At 33.9% G+C, this 20,837-nt stretch overlaps 4 protein-coding genes and 2 non-coding genes across 9 annotated transcripts in view; 3 read left to right on the top strand and 3 right to left on the bottom strand.

Moving 5' to 3' along the window:
* Positions 1 to 3,938, bottom strand: part of S6kl (ribosomal protein S6 kinase like) — a 72,505-nt gene extending 68,567 nt beyond the window's left edge. The window contains exons 1-8 of one of the 4 annotated variants that reach the window (XM_076432287.1): positions 3,779 to 3,938; positions 2,888 to 2,968; positions 2,701 to 2,795; positions 2,017 to 2,284; positions 1,867 to 1,951; positions 1,672 to 1,779; positions 1,211 to 1,369; positions 1,053 to 1,141 (exon numbers count right to left, since the gene is read on the bottom strand). In XM_076432287.1, coding sequence (XP_076288402.1) covers positions 1,053 to 1,141; positions 1,211 to 1,369; positions 1,672 to 1,779; positions 1,867 to 1,951; positions 2,017 to 2,284; positions 2,701 to 2,795; positions 2,888 to 2,944 — 861 coding nt within the window. In that variant the 5' untranslated portion in view covers positions 2,945 to 2,968; positions 3,779 to 3,938. The other 3 variants (XM_076432304.1, XM_076432297.1, XM_076432313.1) reach the window with 3 other exon arrangements.
* On the top strand, positions 166 to 239 carry Trnan-guu (transfer RNA asparagine (anticodon GUU)). The gene has a single exon. It is a non-coding gene; the product is annotated as a tRNA-Asn (tRNA).
* Trnaw-cca (transfer RNA tryptophan (anticodon CCA)) lies at positions 780 to 851 on the bottom strand. Its single transcript has one exon. It is a non-coding gene; the product is annotated as a tRNA-Trp (tRNA).
* Positions 3,939 to 4,056: 118 nt separating the features above from the next.
* On the top strand, positions 4,057 to 6,227 carry LOC143212961 (tRNA pseudouridine synthase-like 1). The gene is made up of 6 exons (XM_076432326.1): positions 4,057 to 4,480; positions 4,597 to 4,731; positions 4,815 to 4,949; positions 5,020 to 5,178; positions 5,592 to 5,826; positions 5,979 to 6,227. The coding sequence occupies exons 1-6, from the start codon at positions 4,434 to 4,436 to the stop codon at positions 6,225 to 6,227; spliced, it is 960 nt and encodes a 319-aa protein (XP_076288441.1). The 5' UTR covers positions 4,057 to 4,433.
* Positions 6,228 to 6,289: 62 nt separating this feature from the next.
* On the top strand, positions 6,290 to 7,992 carry LOC143212969 (dual specificity protein phosphatase 19). Its single transcript, XM_076432339.1, has one exon. It carries the CDS (start codon positions 6,290 to 6,292, stop codon positions 6,887 to 6,889), a length of 600 nt encoding a protein of 199 aa, XP_076288454.1. The 3' UTR covers positions 6,890 to 7,992.
* Positions 6,974 to 19,606, bottom strand: Dp1 (satellite-binding protein 1 Dp1). The gene is made up of 23 exons (XM_076432169.1): positions 19,562 to 19,606; positions 19,392 to 19,461; positions 18,212 to 18,414; positions 17,895 to 18,110; positions 17,613 to 17,819; positions 17,306 to 17,521; positions 17,047 to 17,230; positions 16,658 to 16,972; positions 16,473 to 16,582; positions 16,244 to 16,400; positions 15,811 to 15,986; positions 15,596 to 15,727; positions 15,365 to 15,511; positions 15,112 to 15,270; positions 14,864 to 14,998; positions 14,556 to 14,774; positions 14,103 to 14,238; positions 13,846 to 14,003; positions 13,638 to 13,766; positions 13,234 to 13,344; positions 12,509 to 12,706; positions 12,207 to 12,425; positions 6,974 to 11,376 (listed from the first exon to the last, which is right to left on the bottom strand). The coding sequence occupies exons 3-23, from the start codon at positions 18,371 to 18,373 to the stop codon at positions 11,122 to 11,124; spliced, it is 3,741 nt and encodes a 1,246-aa protein (XP_076288284.1). The 5' UTR covers positions 18,374 to 18,414; positions 19,392 to 19,461; positions 19,562 to 19,606; the 3' UTR covers positions 6,974 to 11,121.
* Positions 19,607 to 20,837: the final 1,231 nt, after the last annotated feature.

Here is a 20,837-nt window from a genome sequence, read left to right as displayed (position 1 = left end):
GTGCATCGTAATTAACACGAAGTGTTAGAAACGATTTTGTTTAAATAACTGTTCTAAGGTGTTCATTTGCAATACATATGAACGTTATATTTCAATAACAATGGGTTATGGCTCGAAGAAAATAAAAGCAAGTGTAATCTGGCTAAAATGAAAGCGAAAATCAATGCCTCCGTGGCGCAATCGGCTAGCGCGTTCGGCTGTTAACCGAAAGGTTGGTGGTTCGAGCCCACCCGGGGGCGTCTATTTTTTATTTGTTAAACATTTACTTTTTACCATTAATATTTTCGAAAAACCATCCAGTCATGTTCGTACCTCCAAAAAAAAAAGATTAGTATAACAACATAAGAATAAAACATCAACGCAACAAATTCAATTTAACTAACAATATACTAATTCGTTAGCATGGTTCTACAAATAGTTATGCAAACATTCTTCGCATTTTGTACTTTCTAATATTTTATAACTGCACTCGTGAATTCATAAATTGTTAACATCGTTAGTATAAACTCTGACAGACTTAATAGCTCATATAAAAGGTATTAATAATATATGTATAATATATATACATATACATATTATATATACATATATGCTTAAAACATTGGAGCAATTTATTTCTTCATAATAAAAAGAAGTGTATTTATAATTCTATTATTTTATTATCAATATATTATTTTGGTACAAGCTTTTTCACTTTAATTGTTAAACTGTAAACACAATCGTCTCAATATTGTAAAAATGTACTGGAAAAATCGAAATTTGCAACAAAAAAAACCAGTTGACCCCGACGTGATTTGAACACGCAACCTTCTGATCTGGAGTCAGACGCGCTACCGTTGCGCCACGGAGTCAGTTGATGTACAGATCTTTTAAAGGAGTCATAAACTCTGAAGACAAGACTACTTCTGCGCGGGTAAATGCCTGTATCTTCATACAAAGCCGATTTAAATTATGTACATCATATTTAATACCTTGTATTTGATTGCTTTTATGTAAAGTGATAGATCGAAATGTATACACAATTACAGTTATTGTAAAAGCACATCACATACCTGGTTTGTCAGCATGAAACAGGCTAGCACTCCTAGTGACCACCAATCTACTTCTTGTCCATAATATTGTCTCTTCAGTATTTCTGGTGCTGAAGTTAATCAGAATATATGTAGTCGATATTACCACTCGAGTATTCGAATAGTATTTTCATATTTACCCATATACTCAGGTGTCCCGCAAAGTGTGTTTGTTCTTTCAGCATGAGTTAACCACTTCGCTAAACCAAAGTCAATAATCACAGCATGGCCTTCTTCATCCAGAAGAACATTTGTTGCCTTTATATCTCGATGTACTACACCAACGTTATGCAAAAAATCTGTAACAAAATATATAGAATTTTAAAAATGCTCTTACATGCACGTTCAGGATTAACTATGTAGACTCAAAGCAATTTTAATTCCTAAATCAAGACATATCTTTCAACCTCGAAGAATTTTATTCTTTTTCACATTATGCGCATGAAACTGAACCTGTTCTCTCATGCAACATTTGAATTTTTAGCATTCTATAGAATACAGAAGAATTTAATCATTTAAAAACTGTTACAAATAATGATACGGCAATTTTGATTGGCGCCTCAGAGTCACCATTCGAGTACAAAGGGTTAAATACACTTACCAATAGCTAAAGCAATTTCTGCTACATATATTCTAACTATATTTTCAGGGAGGGCACCGCATTCCTCGATTAGCGAAAATAGTTCTCCACCACCAACATAATCGGTTACTGAAATTGGAAAGTATCGCGATATCGTAAAATCAGCGCGACAATATTTAATTACAACCAGAAAAAGTAAAGTAACGATAAACATACGTATGTATAATGTCTTTCTTCCTTGCCATTTATGTGTGCAATTTAATATAAACGGATGATGACCAACGAGCCTTTGTATAGCAACCTAAAATCAAATATTACTTTATATCGTTCGTTCTATATGTAAACGATGAATATCACATTACATACTTCCTGCTTCGCCTGCGTCACACCATTTTCTGTAACGACTTTAGCTTTGCTAATAGCTTTTAAAGCAAAAACTTGGCCAGTGTCTTGTTTTAGAATTTTATATACTTTCCCATACGCTCCTTTAGCTATTACACATAGAAGCTTAGAAGTACTTTGCAAAGGTATCGGTCTGATTTGAAATTCTGGAAGGAACATGGCTTGAGAACGCGATACTGGCCATTGCGTCTTTGAAGTATCCAACGAGTGGTATAATGTGCCTTCGCTCCAACTGAAAATTACAGAGTTATCGCACTGTGCATTCTACGATGTAGAATATAGGTCCCATAAAAATCACAGACATAGGTTTCACCGACTCCAGAGTTGACCGACAACAACTTTAGTCGATGACAGTATTATTCAATATTAATGTCGTTCGACAACAATGTTAGCTGACTACGTATAATTCTTCTTATAGTGTAACAATTCTATTTTTATACGAAAGTAAAGGTGTCAGTGCAGAATAGTTAAAGACAAAAATGTCAGCACCATCTTTAGAAACGATGTTACTATCGAATAATTCTGTCATCGAGTAAAATCGTTGTTGGTTAAAGACGTTGTCGGCCAAAGTTATTATTGGTCGAATCTGGAGTAGGTGATTTTCATGGGACCCGTACAATGTAGTATTTACAATTGTAAAAGAACTACCTTTTATTCGATACACGAGACCATGACTTTGATTCCTTGTTTACGGACTGTGTTGTACCGACACAACTTCCACCGATTAGGTCACTGAGACTATACTATATAAGAAAAATAATACAACACTTATTATTCATTGACAACATATACAGAAAAAGCTATAGAGGTTATAACTATTTTAAGACATATATACCTGACTGGTATACTTCTGATTATTGTAATACTTGTTTTTGGAGGTAGTATTACCCATTCGAGTTGCAAAATATAACGATCTCTGTAAAGTTATGATATTTTAATATAAAACATAACATTCGTTTTATCGACATTTTTTTATTTAAACATTTTGTATACTTTTTTACAGTAATTTGATTGAGAAATTTCGTTATAATAACTTACAAATAGTATGTGATAAATAGAATGATTTCTTATGATGTATTTACTTGATGTATAACATGATCGATTAATTACTAAAGAAAGGCTTTAATTGTGTAATAAAAATGGATTATACATTAGTGCTTTTTTTTACGTAAATATGAATAGTTTCGATAGGGCTGTTATGTAAATAGACTATAAGTTATTCAATAGATCCATTTCGAAACGGTAAAAAAATAGAAAAAACTCAACAGAAATGTCACAGTGTTTCTCCGTTATTTATTACATCCAAGTAAGTATCCTATGTGTATATGTTGAAAAGAAAAACGAAATCAAACATCGTAGTCCATGTGGTGCGCAATTTGAATGATTAGAAATTAAAATAACAGATGTATATTGTCACGTGATACAATATGATACAGATGACGCCAATGTATCGGCTATCCTACCCGTAAATGTTCTCCAATGTAAAATTAGTGTATCAACGTAAATAAGTAAATCATCCGAAATTCCACCGACAGTTACTTTAAAGGAAAAAAATGACAGTTTGCAAATCACAATAAAATATAAGCGACAAGGTGAATTCTCTATTACACTAAAATTCAAACTATGAATCCGACTGATTCGCGTTCCGGAAGGTTTTCGTGGTTAAACCGGACCAATCGATTTTTCCTTCTAAACGAACATAAACATCAAGCGGACTTGAAACTACCTTTCACAATTTTTCTTGTTTCCAACTTTTATAAGTATTGATTACTCGATTATTACACATTCGTAAAACATATTTATAATAAGTAATGTAACGAAACAATTGAACCGGCACTTTTAAATTCTTCCATGACTTGTAAGTGTACCAACTGACAATCAGTAAATTGTCGAATACACGTAATATTGAAAATCGCGGGGAAAAGCATACAAGCGACATCTTCTGCAGAAATAAATAACTCGATAGAGAACAAGAGAACAATGCGCGTGGAAAGCTGTGGAAAGCGCACAAATGCACAATATCTCAACACTGAGTATATTGGTCTATTAGCATACTTTGTCTATGATAGAAGGGTTAAATATCAATGAAAAATTAAAAATCAACAAACATTGAATCATCATATTGATTTCAGAAACTTCAATGTTCGATTTAAACAAAATATTCAGTTCAGAGAGAGTTGTTATTTCATCTGAAATGTATTCGAACATTTCGAACTATTTTTAGAAGTCGAGTGGCTATCAGGCTATATACTTTGATGCATGATATCTGATTGTGTTAGTGCATAATTTAACCTGGAAAGGACGTAAAATAAAGAAATATTATTATACATAATTCATATCTAATTGAATAATATTTTATATATATAATATCTAAATAAAATATGCAAAGATACTTTATAAAATTTTCATATATTGGTACGCACTACAGGTATTATAAGTATACACGTGCTTTGAACAACCATTAATTATAATATTGCAATAAATGTATAGGATCGTACAACATACAGACTATTGTATGACACTTTTTTACTGCTTTGAATTTAGGGGATTGCAGAAAAATGGAATCATTTCGGACTATGTAATACACGATGTAGACACAGTTCAAGGAGCTTTAGAATGTGCTTTTTCAACATTAATACCTAAATACAAAGTGTATCCAAGAATTACCACTTCCAGCAGGTAAAACTTATTATTAAAAATAATTCTTCTAAACTTTGTTGGGATATCTCAAAATATTCTTATCATATTTTATTAATTCGTAGGACCGACGTGGGTGTGCATGCATTCTGTAACGCAGCTCACATTGATTTACACAATAAATATGATTGTTTGCACAATCCATCTTTTGTACTTCATCAAGTGAATCGCTACTTAATGAAATGTCATCATGATATCAAGTAAGGAACTTGTTACTCAATATTTTTTAATCTTTATAGATGTTTCATAAACTAATGCATTATTTTTAAGACTCTTAGAATGTATTCCTGTAACAAAGGACTTCCATGCCAGAAGACTTGCAAAGTTAAGGAAATACATCTATAGGTTCATGATACCTAAGCAGCCGGATACTTCGGAAAAACTACAGCAAGTGCCAATAGCAGAGAAAACACATACTTTCTGTTTTAGGTACTATTGCCATTTGTATCTCAAATATGTTTAATTAATTTGCAATTATTCGGAAGCATAAAGCTGCGCATGTAGCTATTTTCATAAAGCTGCGACGACTACATGCTGCCAAATAATGCAAATTATGGCTAGTTGTTATGTCATCACTAGATTATGGATCTTATGGAAATTTTCAAAAATGCTATAATATAAAATTCGATAGAATTCAGTACTATTTTTATTTGTTTAGGATCTACACGAAGAGTGTTCTTATTAAAAATAGAATATTATTTCGTTGCACTTTCTTCAAATTTGTCTATAAAAATTGGAAATTGCATAAACATCCACAGTCTAGTCATCACAAATAGGGGTGATATTTAGGCGACTGCATTTATATGGACCACCCTGTATATTTGTTATGTACGTGTTCTTAGGTCACCAGATTTTGATATAGAACGAGTAAAACGTGGGACAAAGCTTTTCGAAGGAAAAAAGAATTACCTAACGTTCTGTGCAAGATCACAAGCAGACTATGAACGCGTTTATGTAAAAACTTTAAATAAATTAACTGTAGAAAAAAGTTCACCACTTATGCCTTTGGATCCTTTGTCGGAGCATTTTGACTTTTGGCATATCGAATGTAATTCAAGGTCTTTCTTATATAATCAGGTATGTAATAATGAAAAGACATTGATTTTATTAATTTTTTATTGCTCCTTTTTATTGATCATTCGAATATTGAAGTGTAAGCCATAAATACCAAATATTACGAACGATAAAATTATTTCTATCTCAATGTAACTTTCTCACAAATTTTTCAGGTCAGACGCATAGTTACTACTTTATTATACTTAGGTGCTGGAGATATCACAGAAAAGGATATAATTTGTATGCTACAAGTTCCTGGCCATCATAATTGGAATCAATCGCTGCTTGTAGTACCACCAGTTGGCTTACACTTGGTAGACGTGGAATATTCTCAAGAAGAGATAAATCAATTTTTTATCAAATATAAGCCAGTAAATTTTGAAATGAATATAACTGAACCGCTAAATGTAGAAAACGCTTAATACAGATTTAATCGATATTAAGAAGATATTGTTTTGTTCTACCCAAATGTAACTCGTTAGCAATGGATCTAAAAACTTTGCTATCCATTAAAAAGTCAAACTTGAAACCGTGTAAAACTGTTGTAACGAATACGCTCGGGCAGAGATACGAAGAAGTTGATGGAGAAAGGAAGGAATTATCGGCTGGAATACCATTCGTTGTAGATAATAAACCCGATTTACAAGTTGCACAGATAATACCAGGATTGTTTCTAAGCTCGCAAGACCCTATTGTAAATATAGATATTTTACAAACACATAATATTCATAGTGTTCTAAGCGTTGGTATTGACGCGCCAATTAAATTTGACGGTATCAAATATTATTATTGCGACTTACTAGATTTACCCGAAACTGATGTCACTGCATCGATAGGAAAGTGCAGAAAAATTATAGATGAGAACCGGAATGAAAATATTCTTGTACACTGCAACGCTGGTGTATCTCGTTCGCCGACTATTGTTATTTCTTACTTGATGGTATCCGAGGGATTATTCTTTGACGATGCTTACTGCAAAGTGAAAAAAGTTAGGGATCGCATCAAACCAAACGAGGGATTTATAAAACAATTACGAACATTACAAATGGCACGCGATGAATCAGCGTACAAAGGAAATTATTAACACTTCTGAAGTATCTGTCATTAATAGACAGTGGATTTTATGCATTTATAACAAAAATGAGTATGCGTAATTGAAAACAGTAAAACTAGAGCTGTTACTTTTCCGAAGATTCGAATCATAAATTGTAAACAAGATTTCATGAAAACGAAGGCACACAAGATAAAACAAAATAGATAGATCTTTTAATCTTCTAATAGTTTACTACGATTCGAGGTTCGGAGGTTCGAAATTCGAAGCTTTGAAACTTTGATTCTCATCACCTTCAAAGTTTCTGAAATCGGAGCTTCGAAGCCTCAAAACGACCATCGAAGAAAGTAACAGCCCTAGTAAAAACATTACATACAAGAAGTAAACATAATTTTAAGAAAGAACATATTCTATTTCGTTCCAGTTTGTTGCAAATTAGGTAGACAATTTTTCTTTTGCATAAAGATCCACTGTCTAGTCGTTAAGGTACTACAAAAAGGAAAACACAATTTTAACAATAGATTAATTATGTATATATATTGTTACAATAGATTTCATGTATTATGACATTATGTGTACAGAGAATATTATTTTATAATTACAATATTTCGTATTTATAATTTATTAGAAAAGGTACATTCATGCACAGCATCTATCAAATTCTTAGCCAAAACTAAAAGTATTTAAAGACTGCTAATTCTGGCATTTTTGTATATAAACCATGCTTTGGAAAGATGACATGTAGGTCGTCGTACCAAGAAGTTTTATAAAAATTACTGTAAATCTAAAAAATATAAGTGAATTTCTGTATACATGACCTATTATTTTTCATTTCTGTGATAGTATTATATATATATATTATTGTACCTTATAGTACAATACCTATTATATTGATTATGTATATATACACTTGCCAACAAAAGTGAAGAAACGAATTTCGCATAATTATATATTGTAAATGTAAATCGTCTATCATCAAATATGTCGTAAATAAATTTCTATTACTTACACTACGAGAAAAATATGATTTCATACATTAAGAAGTATTAAAATTAATTCAAGTATATTATATTGTAATAACATTCCGCAATCATTAACGGGAACGCAATAATAGAACACAGAAGAGAATTCAAAAGCATTGTTTCCCGATTGATCGCTGTTTTTAGTTGTACTCGTTTCGTGTGTACGCAAGAACAGTTTTACATACAACATCAAACTATGATTTAGTTGTTACAAAAGTGACAGGCATTGCTTAATGGATTCGAGAAATCAACTTATAATTAAAACATTCAACATAGAAAACCAGTTCCAGTTAAAAGATGAAAAGGAGTGAACTGTGAACTTTCAAAAAAGGATTAAAACCTGAAGAAATTAATGCTAAGAACAAAAATAATCTTTCTTTCACAAAAACGAAAAAGAAAGATGAACTTTGCAAAGTTATATGCAAACGTGTGTTAATTATTTAGACATGATAATGATCCAAAATATACTTCAGAGCTAGTAAAAACTTTTTAACAAAAAATATCATTAATGGTATCAAGTAGTCAGATTTAAACCCAATAGGAAAAATATGTAACTATATGTTGCGCGATAATTAAAAAATTCAAATGTATAGTAATAAAGACGAATGAATGCAACAAACTACAAAATATGGTCCCAAATACTGATAGGTAGACTGCGGATCTTTATGCATCTATGGCTTCTAAAAATGTTCAAAAAATGTTAGAATATAAAAAAAATTCCACAGAATTTAATACGATTTTTATTTATTTCAGATCTATATAGTCTACTACCACTGAAAATAAGATTCTATTTATCCCCACATTCTTGAAATTTTCCTGTAAATATTACAAATTGCATAAAAAATCCACAGTTTACTGATAGGATTTTGCATTATGTTAATCGCGGATCAACGCTGTCTTAGATATGAAACAATAGTACAATCTAGGCTCTCTAATATCTTATTAAGACTGTAAACGAAAATTCACACTTCTGCATTAAATTCTTATTAATAAAATGTGTACAAGTGTGTATCCTATGATTTTTGTCACACTTGTATCTTGTGTTTACTCAGGATGAGTCACTTAAATCGTCAATTCAATAACTCCTACAATTTTGAAAGGTGAAAGAAATGTTTGGAAGAAACATTTTGTTAAAATCTGTTTCTAGATGGACTATGAATTTTTCAATGTCTACAATTATAATTCTTCTCAAGGAAATTTCAACAACCGTGATCATTCAAAATGATTCCAGGTAGCTGACCTATGTATTTCTCTTCATAAAAGAATAAAAGTGGGTTTTGAATCTCCTAAATATGTCCACCTGAGAAAAAATCCTTTCCATCGCATAACGCTTCCGTGGAATTGTGAGAGTTATTCAAGTGACTTGTCTTAAATGACATTGTATATACGAAACTATAATAATATAGACGTAGACTATACACCTAAAAATGTTTATACTAAAAATTACATATCTCTTGTATTTTGTTTTATTTAATAACATACACAAATGGAAAAAAACAAAACATATATTACACAATTTCGAAGTGATTGCTTTGTTTCTTAACTTTTGTTGGCAAGTGTATATAGGTAGTATTGGTAGTATATATTGTATATATATACTACTTATATACATACGCGTATATATATACATACCATGCGTACATATGTATATATATACAGGTATATGTGTATAATAATATAATTATTATCAATATTTATATACGTGTATGTTTATACATATAATCTAATATTCACATTCCTCCAACAATTGAAATGAGCTGTCCCGAAGAAAATAGACAAGGCACTTGAACCGAATATCTTTTTCTTAGCTAGTTGGCCTCATAAATAGTAGAATGCAAACATTGCGCATTATACAGCAAATAGTAAAATAGAATAGAATAAATTAAGAGTAGCCTTTAAATTACGAACATTCATGATTCCGTCATAAATGATGCCAATGATGCTGTGTCTCGTCCTTCGATCACTGCGTTAAAAGCAGTAGAAAAATATCAAGGCCTTCTAAAGATTATGTTCCCCAAAAACATATTTATTTCATCGTGACTAAAAAACATTCTTCTATTCTTAAATTCCATTGTTTGATACTATACAATAATCGCTTAACGCTTTGTTGGCAATTTGGTTCGCTTGATAGCGTCACCGATGGTTTTTGGTGTACGAATCGACCTTATTTTATTTATACTAGATACTTACAAAAGCAGGAAATCACATATATATGTATATGTAGTATATCTAGGAACGTTTTCCTTAGAAAGACCTTAAAGCTTCACGTTTCACACACGGTTCTGTGTACAGAATTCTAATATAATGACGTGGTTATATACGAAATCGATTCCACTGAAGTCCAACGCAACAAAAAACGAAAGAAAATGCAATTTATGTACAAAAAAAATATAAATAAATTAACAAAAAAAACATTATGCCCGGTTAAACGCGGAGAAGCGTCTAGTCGCGCAATCTACACAGATGGAGACAATCTGAGAAGTATATACAGGTTGCTTGGTAGATCGTAGTACGATCAAGAAAAAGAGTTGCATCTACTCGGGAAGAAGAACGAAAAATCACAATACAATTCTTTTTGTTCGAAGTTTCACTTTTTGAAAGGTCGTATGAAAAAAATTTTATTCTAAATTTTCGTCGTGTGTGTGTGTGTTGTGTGTGCATGCATGTTCTTCCTGTCTTTTTTTTACACGTAGAAACTCCTTCTCAAGCGTACCACAATTTACTGACCATCCTGTGTATAATACACAAAGAGAAAATAATTGGTTCCTACGAAGCCACAGTCTTAAGTACAACATATCTGTACCTGAAAGGCATATCAGCAGAAATAAAATTGTGAAATTAGATGTTCTCGTTATATGAATACAATTGGCCGCCATCTTGCATCTGACTGTATTATCCCTGCATGTTCTGTGTATGAGCGTTGTGTGAGCGCACGTGTACATGTTTTCCTACATGGCAACGAACTTAAAATATTATGCGTTACAGTTACAGATACATCGGATATTGGTATATGAACTGTAAATATAAACACCGTCGTCAAACATTTTGTAGTAAACCAGTGTCAGAGTCCAATAGAGTGGCCAGGTCGTATGCAGCAACATCAGTAATGAAACAGGGAACCACCTAGCACTAATGCGTTTACCCTTTCATATTGTTTGTCAGAGGAAAGTTATTATGCTTTGTTACCTTACATGCGTTTGTCGATTTTTTTTCGTTTTTCTTTTCTATTCGATTGAATTTTGTTTAACGTTTAACACCCCAAGGACCGTCGGGGTTTGTCATAGGTACATGCGAGTATCCAGCAAACTGAGGAAATTCCTCCACGCTGGCAGTATTCGGGGCGCTTTGCGGTTGTTGCTCCCAAGGACCGCCTTTCACGAAGAAACCAGTCGAACCACCTTCGGAATTACGTTTAGCCACCCTAAATCCTGATTCGCTCCAAACACGGAAGGAATCTGGTGTTTTCGGTGATATTTGTGTTTCTAAAACATCCTGTATCTGTAAGAAATTAAACATTGTTTCGTATTTCATTGTAATCCCTGGTTCTCTCATCGAATAATGCCAAAGCTTATTATCTATTCTCAGAGCCGTAACAAGGGTTTGAAGCGCCTGTGGCAAGTGTCTAACTTGCGCCTCCCCGTAACCCAATAATGACAAAAAAATTAAAAATTTTAATGTAACAAGTTAAATTTTACTAAATGCAATATATTAAATACTATTAACCTCATCAAAATGAGTTGCCTGTATATACAATCATGTATTTGTCAAGGTATTTGTATGAATAAATAATCTATAACCTAAATAAGAACAAATTTTTATTCATATTCAATGACGACAAAATAAAAGAAAAAGAAATACAAAACATAGGTATGTGTTAAAATAATATAATAAAAACATAAAACTGTTCAGCATATTTTATAAAGTAATTTTTCTCGTTTTTTCATCTGCAAACACATCTATTATATCGTCATAATTTAATGTTATGGCAACATCTTTTTCAATTGATATTATAGGCAAGTTTGTTAATCGCTCTTGTCCAATAGAAGAACGAGGGTACGATTTTACAATTTTTAATTTGCTAAACGAACGTTTGCAGGAAGCTGTTGTTACAGGCATTGTTATGAAAATCCTTAATTCTATGTCTAGATTTGGATACGTGTTTTGTAATGAGAGCTCGTAATTTTGTTACAAGATTTGAAAAGCGTCCAAGTAACCCTCAACCGAGTCGGTATTGTTTGTTTTGCGCCCTAAACCCAGTTGCGCCCGTGGCGGGCGCCTCTTTCGCTACGCCCTCGTTACGGCACTGTCTATTCTTATTATGTACTCACGTATTCTTCTGTTAAATTCAATAAACGATCCTTTGCGTCGGCTACGTTGTCTTCTGTACCCACGATAGTTACAAGATTCTTATCGGGATCGGTTTTACGGGGGAATTTAATGTCAACTGTAAACTCGTCCATTATCTTACGAATGTTTCTACCTTTTGTACCAATTAAACGCGAATGTACACGATAATCTATATCCACCTCTTCCTTCGTCAAGCCATTCTAAACGAGTGAGAAGACAAGAAAATTTAGGATTTCATCGCCGATGATAGTTTATAAAGTTGAACAGAAACGATTCAACTCACCAATTCGTTAACGATTTTCATAATATCATCTCGAGCACTGTACGCATTCTTTTCGTAACCTGTGATTGTAATGATATGTTCTTCAGGGTCGCCTTTACGCGGAAAATTGATCTGAACATCGTGATCACTACGTATTTTATTAATCACGGCTCCCTTACGTCCAATTATTTTTGGATGGTATTCCGGATTAACTTCGAGCTAGGGGAAAACAAACTTCATATTGTCGCCATTCTCGGAATAAATCGTCAGGGAATTGCTGGAGAAACAAGGTTTAGTCAGGATTAGGTAGGAATACATGGCAAGGATATAAAGGTTCGGTAGAGCGAGGATATAAAATCGGTGTTCGAAAAGTTATCAGGTCCTTCGGAACGTCATTTCGTTTCCTCAAGGGAGAATGAAAGCCAATTTTTTACCATTTAAAATAATAAACCACCTAAAATAGCAAAATAAACATTTTCTACCTGAATTGCAACAAACTGGAGTGAAATGTTTGGTGGGTTGAAAATAATATAACAGTATTTTTTAAAATTCTTCTAATGTGTATACTATTTTAAATGACAACTATTCATTTTTGTCATAAATTCATAAAATCCGCTGTCTAATAATAACAAATGGAAGCAAATGCCATCTCTTACACGAAAAACGAAATTACTTTCCGAACGACCTAATACAATTCGAAGTGAACTAAGTTGATGTAAATCATTAGAGATAATGAATAACGGTACCTTCAATTCGAATGATTTTAAAGCCCTATCCTGTCGTTCAGCTTCCAAAGCTTTGCACTTATCTAAAATAGCTTGCTTTGCATTTTCAACGCAAGAAGGAGTTCCGGAAATCTGTTGAACAAAATGTAACATATTAATTTCGAATAATAAATAATATATTAACCCTGAGCACTTGAATGGTGACTTTGAGGCTCTGAAAATATTATTTACATTATTAAATGTGTTGCTATCTAATCAATTACTAAACATTTAAGTAATGTAGGAGGTGTTTTATCACTTTCATATCCATAAAAAGGAAAAAATTTATACAGAATGAAATTATTCTAGGTCGGAAGAAATGTTTAATTTTCCAGTTAACATAGCTCCGAGTGCAAAGGGTTAACTTTATGCGACAGTCTACATACCTTGATATAATCAAGCTTCTCTTCCGCCGGAGACAACATGATATGAACGTCATATATATACATTAACTCTCGCACATCACGGCCTTTCTGTCCTATTATAGAACGGTGTAGGTCGAACGGTACCTCCACCTACAATATACGTCCAATTTTTTGTTTAACTGAATTATAAAATTACTTTACTATTTAGTCTCGGGTTAATTATACCGACCTCTATTGTGATCGGCACTAGATCGAGAAGCGCTTGCTTAGCAGCTGCAACATTTTCTGGTTGTCCTGTAATTCGAATAATATCACAGGCTGGAACTGGAACTGTCTTTGGAACTTCTCCATTCTCGCCGTTCATTTGTTCTGCTTCACGGTGTTCGTCTAAAATTTACAATACATTATACACACTTGAGAATCTTTTATCCTTAGTTGAAGTTTAATATGAAAAAGTTAGTATAAAAAATATAAAACTACACATACCGTATGTTTCACGATCTGGGAATTTGATTTGTACATCATATTCAGAAGTGATCTGTTGCACTTTACGTCCTTTCGCCCCCATAACGGTACGGTGATGTTTTTGAGGTATTATACATTCCTCGGTTACCATCGATTCCTAAGAGAAACAATAAAAGATCATGTATCATTAAAGAATCTGGAAATTAAAAAAGCGAGCCGCAGGTAGGCCCTCCGGGCAGGTTGCGCCCGACCACTGGCGGTATACCTGAAAAGGTTGTTATAGCAGACAAAAAACCGGCAGATTATTTACAACCACCGCGCTCCAACAACTTCTACCCTGACAGATGGACAACACGTGCGACAGACCCATCGAATCAGATCGATGGGATCATACACACATACTTTTCTATTTTATATACATATATAGATAGATAGAAGATGGATAGATAGTAGTATAAATTAAGAAAATGTTACCAATTCTAGCACGATCTCTCGCATTCGTTGCTTCGCGGCTTCTATGCATTCATGCGAACCTTTTAAGATTACACAGTCACTATCGACACCTGCTCTTGGAAATGAAATTTGTACTCCTCCACATTCATCTGCGATACGATGCAACACTCCACCCCTACGTGCTACGAAATGTCTATGATGCTTTGGATCGATACGGATTTCACCTTCGGTAATGTTATCCTAAAGAACAATAAAAATATTGATCGATAGATTAAGATCTAAATTCATCGTAATGCTTATGCATTGATCAATGAAATACATATGCTTACAATTTCTTTGATTGTAGCTTCCAATTCAGCCTTTGCTTTTTCAACAGCTTCCTTCTTTCCCATGATAGTAATTACTTCTTTGTCTTGGTCTTCTTCAGCTGGGAATATGATACGTGCTCCAGTGGATTCTCTTATCTAAGAAAGATAAATATATTGTAATTAGTACAATTAATTCTGATATATATATAAGATAATTAGCATATCACAGTGTGCAAGACGTATATAATCAAATAATTTTGCGTAGAAACCTTTTTAATATTGGCACCATTTTTTCCAATGAGAAATTTGTGATGTTGTACTTTGGCACGGACTTCCGTTGAATAACTAGACAATTGCTTTTCATTTGTAAGTTCCAACAGCTGTTGCTTTGCCTTCTCAACATCTTCTTTTGGCCCCCTAATAGTTACCTACATAAAATACATTACAAATTCAATTTTGATATTGGGAAATACATATATGTACACACACACGCACAAACACACATTTTTAAAAGAAATTTACCTTATCACTTCGACTTTCTGCGGTAGGGAACTTAATCGCAACACCTCCGCAATCTTCCATGATAGAGTGAATTAATTTTCCGCCAGTGCCAATAAGAGAATTGTAAAACTTTGGTGGAATGACTATTTCATCCGTAACAATGTTAGCCTAATACAAAATACGAGAATAATGTAATACAATATAACTATTACTTAGATAGTACTTTTTTCAGAATTCTAAGAATTAAATTACCAATTCATTTTGTATTTTTTGAATCATTTCTTTAGCTTTCTCGACATTTTCTTCCTTTCCTGTAATTGTTATGACATCGCTTTTCTCACCTTCGGCGGGCAAATCGATTTTGGTTTGTGTCTCTTCCCTAATCTAGAAGCGATGAAAATAATAATTAGCAATTGAATGTGCAGGTTTATAAAAATAAAATAATTATATCGTTCCAGGATACTAACCTTGCGAATATTTACTCCGCCTTTTCCAATGACAAATTTATGGAATTGTTTAAAAATAGGTACGTCTAACACATAATTATTCTCATTCAATTCTTTTACCAACTTCATTAAATATTTATGGCACTTATCTACATCTTCTTTAGGCCCTCTAATTTTTACTATGTCTCCCTTTTCTCCTGCAAATAAATATTAATTTATCTTCGCTGTGTAACAATTTATGTTCATATTTATTAACATTTTCAGTAAGGCATCTTTTACGTAATTTATAAGAATGAAACTATATAACAATATAAAATCTGAGACGTGACCTGCACTCTAAAAATGCACACAGAGCTCCTATTGGCCAAATGCCAACAAGGGACGAGGTCTTTGAAATGTTTGTACCTGGCATAAATCCGAGTTCTAGTTATTGCATATATATCACGCTACATACCTGGACCAGGAATAGTAATCTGTACTTGATTAAATTTATCTCTGATTTCTTTAATATTATCTCCCTTATTCCCAATAATACTAGGGTAATATCGGTGATCTATTATCACGTCTTTCTCTTTCTCGTTCTCCAATTTTTTCACCATTTCCACTAATTCCTATAGACAGAAGTAAAAAATTAAGGTTACACTTACAACACGTATAACACCAAATAAATAAACATTACAAACCGTTTGAGCTTTCATTACGCCGGCCATATTTCCTTCTATGCGAATGACATTACTGCCATCATTTTCAGAAATATTAATAACAACGCCTGTTCCTTCTTTTACACGGTTTACTGAAAATAGATCATTGCAAATATAACATGTTATTCAATTATCCCGGATTGACCAACTTGATATTCGATGCTTACCGTTGCACCCATTTTTCCCGATAATGTGTTTATAAAATCTGGGATCAACATTTAATTCCGTAAACGTAAGCTTAGATATCAGATCGCTAGCCATCAATTGAAGTTCGTTTTGCGCTTTCTCAACTTCCTCCGGCGGGCCTTCGATTTTGATTTTATCTTCTTTGCCAGTAAACTCCACATTCACTTTCGGCATTTCTTGCGTGATACGTTTAATATTCACGCCTTTTCTCCCGATTATGTATTTGTGAATCCAAACAGGTGCTTTCACTACAGCCGTGCGAACGCTGTTCGCCTTCTCGTACACTTTGTCCAGCGCTATATTTAGAATGTTCATGTTAATGCATTATTCTTGTATCTAGCGACTGAAAAACCTTTAAATTCGGCATCACCTTGACCAAGCTTCTCCTGAGGACCTCGAAGAGTAATAGTTCCCGTGGGTGAGTCCGATGCAGGCATTTCGACGCTCACACCAGTGACTTGCAATATTTCCGCTATAGTACTACCTCGAGGACCAATAACGTACTTGTGCTGAGACTTGGGAACTTCGACGGACACTGTAGTACACCTTTTCTCCTAGAAAACGAATGTAACGTTACATTTGAATTATTCAAAAATTAACACGTTTACAAATCATTTCGAATCTCTCACCATATCTCTATAGATGGCTTCAATTTTCTGCTTAGCTGCTAGCACACCTTCTTTCTCCCCGGCAATAGTAATCTCATCTTCCTGCACGGAGGCAGGAGGAATATTAATTCGAGCTCCTGTTTCTGCCGTCATGGCATTGAGATTTTCATTATGCGCACCATGTATAAAAGGATGATAAATTTTTGGCACAGACACTCGTTCGAACGCCTTTCTTGACTGTAATATACATCATCACCATTTATAACATATGCATTCTTCCTTTGCTAAGACATGCTTCCCTTCGCTTACTAAAAGTATGTCCGCTCACCTGTTCATCTGAAATTACTCTAATTTCATGTTCAGCTTTTTCTATCCCTTCTTTAGTTCCTGTGATCGTTATTGTTTCCGACTGATCCTGCACAGGCGGAACATTTATTTTAGTGGCAGTTGTCTTTTCCAGATCTTTAAGACGCTGTCCCTGCTTTCCAAGAATCCAACGATGGTGGTCCTTCGGAATGCAAATTTGTCTACTCGCCTGTAATAATACCAATATTAGAATTATATAGAATATCCAAAATTTTTTGCAAATTTTGTATTGCTTGTGCCGAACCTGAGTTTGAAAGGTTGTTAAAATTCGACGCTTGGCTTCCAAAACCTGATTCTGCTTGCCAGTTATTAGGAATGTAAGCGATTGATCCTTCGAAGATGCTATTTCGATAATTGTGTTCGTCTCTTTCATTATTGTTTTACACGTACGAATTGATTCGCGTTCGCCAAATTTGTCGCTATGATCAAATTTCCGTTCTTCTCCAGGTACACGGAACATCTATATGCGGAGAACACACCGGAGAAATATAAAATCACCCTATCCTAGACGGAATTCCTCTGAGGAAATTTATGCGCGTATGAAAATAGCGTAATTTATACCTGTGTAATTGTTATGCGTCCTAGTTGTAAATTATTATTTATGGAGAAAATGTTTAATTTCCCTGAACTTGAACTGGCTGATTCAGGAAGTACTGGGAATGTCTCATCGTAGGTAGGTGGCTCGTAGGCCGTTCCCTCTTCCATTACTGACTGCTGCTGCATGGTGGGATTATCCTGTTTCGTGCCAAGTCCTTACAGTAGCACTGAAACATGAACTGCGATGTATATACCCATGAAACTTATAAAAAGCTTCAAATTGTGTTAAACATATTCTTTTGAAATGCAACTATACAAGTATTATTCATCACCAATGTCTTATCCTTCCAAATAAATGCTGTACAAATTTAATATTATCAATTCAAAGAAGCATAAAGGTTTAGACTTGAATTGTTTCGTTGCATAGCATGCATTCAATGTTTACACTTGTGCCATGTGCTTTAAATGAAACAAAATTTATACGAATTTAATATTATCAATTCAAAGAGGCATAAAGATTTAGACTCGAATTGTTTTGTTGCATAGCATAAATTTAATGTTTACACTTGTGCCATGTGCTTTAAAAGAAACAAAATATCCGAAATGTATATCGCTGTTATATTATTTCATAATTAATTGAGTTAATCGAGTCTCTGAATAGTATCGAAAAAATCGTAACATGCAATTTCGAAGATTGAGAAATGACGAGAAGAAAACCGGTAGATACGAAAAATGTCTAAGGGGAATCGATAGTCATGTCTATAGAAAGCGGCATAAAACACCTTCTAACGATATTCATTTTACGTAAACGTTTAATCGACTATATTGCGGTGTAGGTGAATTGGTCGAAATCTCGGTAAGGAATACGGTCCCATAACAATCACTCCGAAAACGGGAAAGAGCGAAGCAGATTCAAGTTAAATGCCAGCATGTCAATGACCAGCGAGTGATTGTGCCAGTGACCACCATATGGAATGAAGTATTCACTTGACACGTCACAAGATCGCTAACCTCTTTCGTAAATGATACGTGCGTGCACGTTGTACGTGTCAGGAAACGATGTTCATCAATTTCACGAACGAAACGAAAATCACTCGTAAACCGAAAGTTAGTGCCGTTATGCTCGGATAGAAGAAGACAGAGGGAAGGAGAAAGAGAGATATTCGTATGGGACAGACACGACGTTTCAGGAAGCCATACTCACTCTACCGTAATAAAGAAATCCGGCCAAGTAATAACTGTCTATTACGAAGCCAGTTTAATGGTGGGTTTGCCTGAAACATGAGAAAATCCACGCGTATTAACCACTGATCACAGTTCAATCTAATTCAATTATATCGAGCAAAGAATCTTTCACTTCTTCCACAAACGTACGTCTTTCCTTACCGGTAACGCAAAGTGAAATGAGATAAATATTCCTCGACCATAGAAAATTACTATAATGTAGGGATATACAAAGTCATTTTTCCTACCAACCTTATGGTTTCAAGAACACTATGCCAATTCAACTAAGTCTACCCTCGATTTGTAACTAGAAAATACCTAGGATATTACTAGATTTTGGGTCGAAAATATGGGTTTCGTACTAAACGTTGTTTGACCTTATTAGAACAAATTGTGGGCTGTGTGAGGGCTCATTCGAAAGAGGAAGGTTAGACGCAGCGCGCTTTTCTCACGAGGTTAACGAGATTATGTTAATAACTAATAATATGATGGCCCAAAGTAGAGAAAAAATCTAGGAAAAAATCCCGCAGATTTCAATGCATTTTCTGTCTCTAATAGACTTTTTTGACTTATGAGATGAGAAAAGCGCGCTGCGTTGAACCTTCCTCTTTCGAATGAGCCCTCACACAGCCCACAATTTGTTCTAATAGGGTCAAACAACGTTTAGTTCCGAACCCATTTTTTCGACCCAAAATCTAGTAAGATTCTAGTAAATAGCAAATATCTAGCAAATAACTAGAATCTTACTAGAAAGAATGGGTTCGGAACTAAACGTTGTTTGACCTTATACGAGCATATTTTGAGCTGGGTGAGGGCTCATTCTAAAGAGGAAGGTTCAACGCAGCGCGCTTTTCTCATCTCATAAGTCAAAAAAGTCTTTTAGAGACAGAAAATGCATTGAAATCTGCGGGTTTTTTTCCTAGATTTTTTCTCTACTTTGGGCCCTCATATTATTAGTTATTAACATAATCTCGTTAACCTCGTGAGAAAAGCGCGCTGCGTCTATTCTTCCTCTTTCGAATGAGCCCTCACACAGCCCACAATTTGTTCTAATAAGGTCAAACAACGTTTAGTACGAAACCCATATTTTCGACCCAAAATCTAGTAAGATTCTAGTTCCTTTCTAGTTACAAATCGAGGGTAGACTAGCCCCTTCGTTTCCAGAAAAATCTATAGAAATTGATAGAAATCAATAGAAATCTAAATTCAAAAAATTCACTTTGTCTAATCTCACTAAATACTGATACAGACTGACGAAACTCTTATTCGTTTCTTCTTGATAATGCAAAGATGGAGTTCTTCAGTAGTGAAAAGCGCTATCAATCTATAGGCCCACTATAGGCCGCAGCAGAGAGGATCAAGAGAGGATTTGGCCGCAGTCGCCCCGAAAAGTCCTATTTTTACGTTATTGAAAATAAAAATAATA

The sequence above is a fragment of the Lasioglossum baleicum genome, chromosome 1 (genome assembly GCF_051020765.1).
Source record: "Lasioglossum baleicum chromosome 1, iyLasBale1, whole genome shotgun sequence".
Lineage (NCBI taxonomy): Eukaryota > Metazoa > Arthropoda > Insecta > Hymenoptera > Halictidae > Lasioglossum > Lasioglossum baleicum.
The sequence above is the reverse complement of the archived record's forward strand: the minus strand, read 5'-3'. Positions and strand labels throughout refer to the sequence as shown.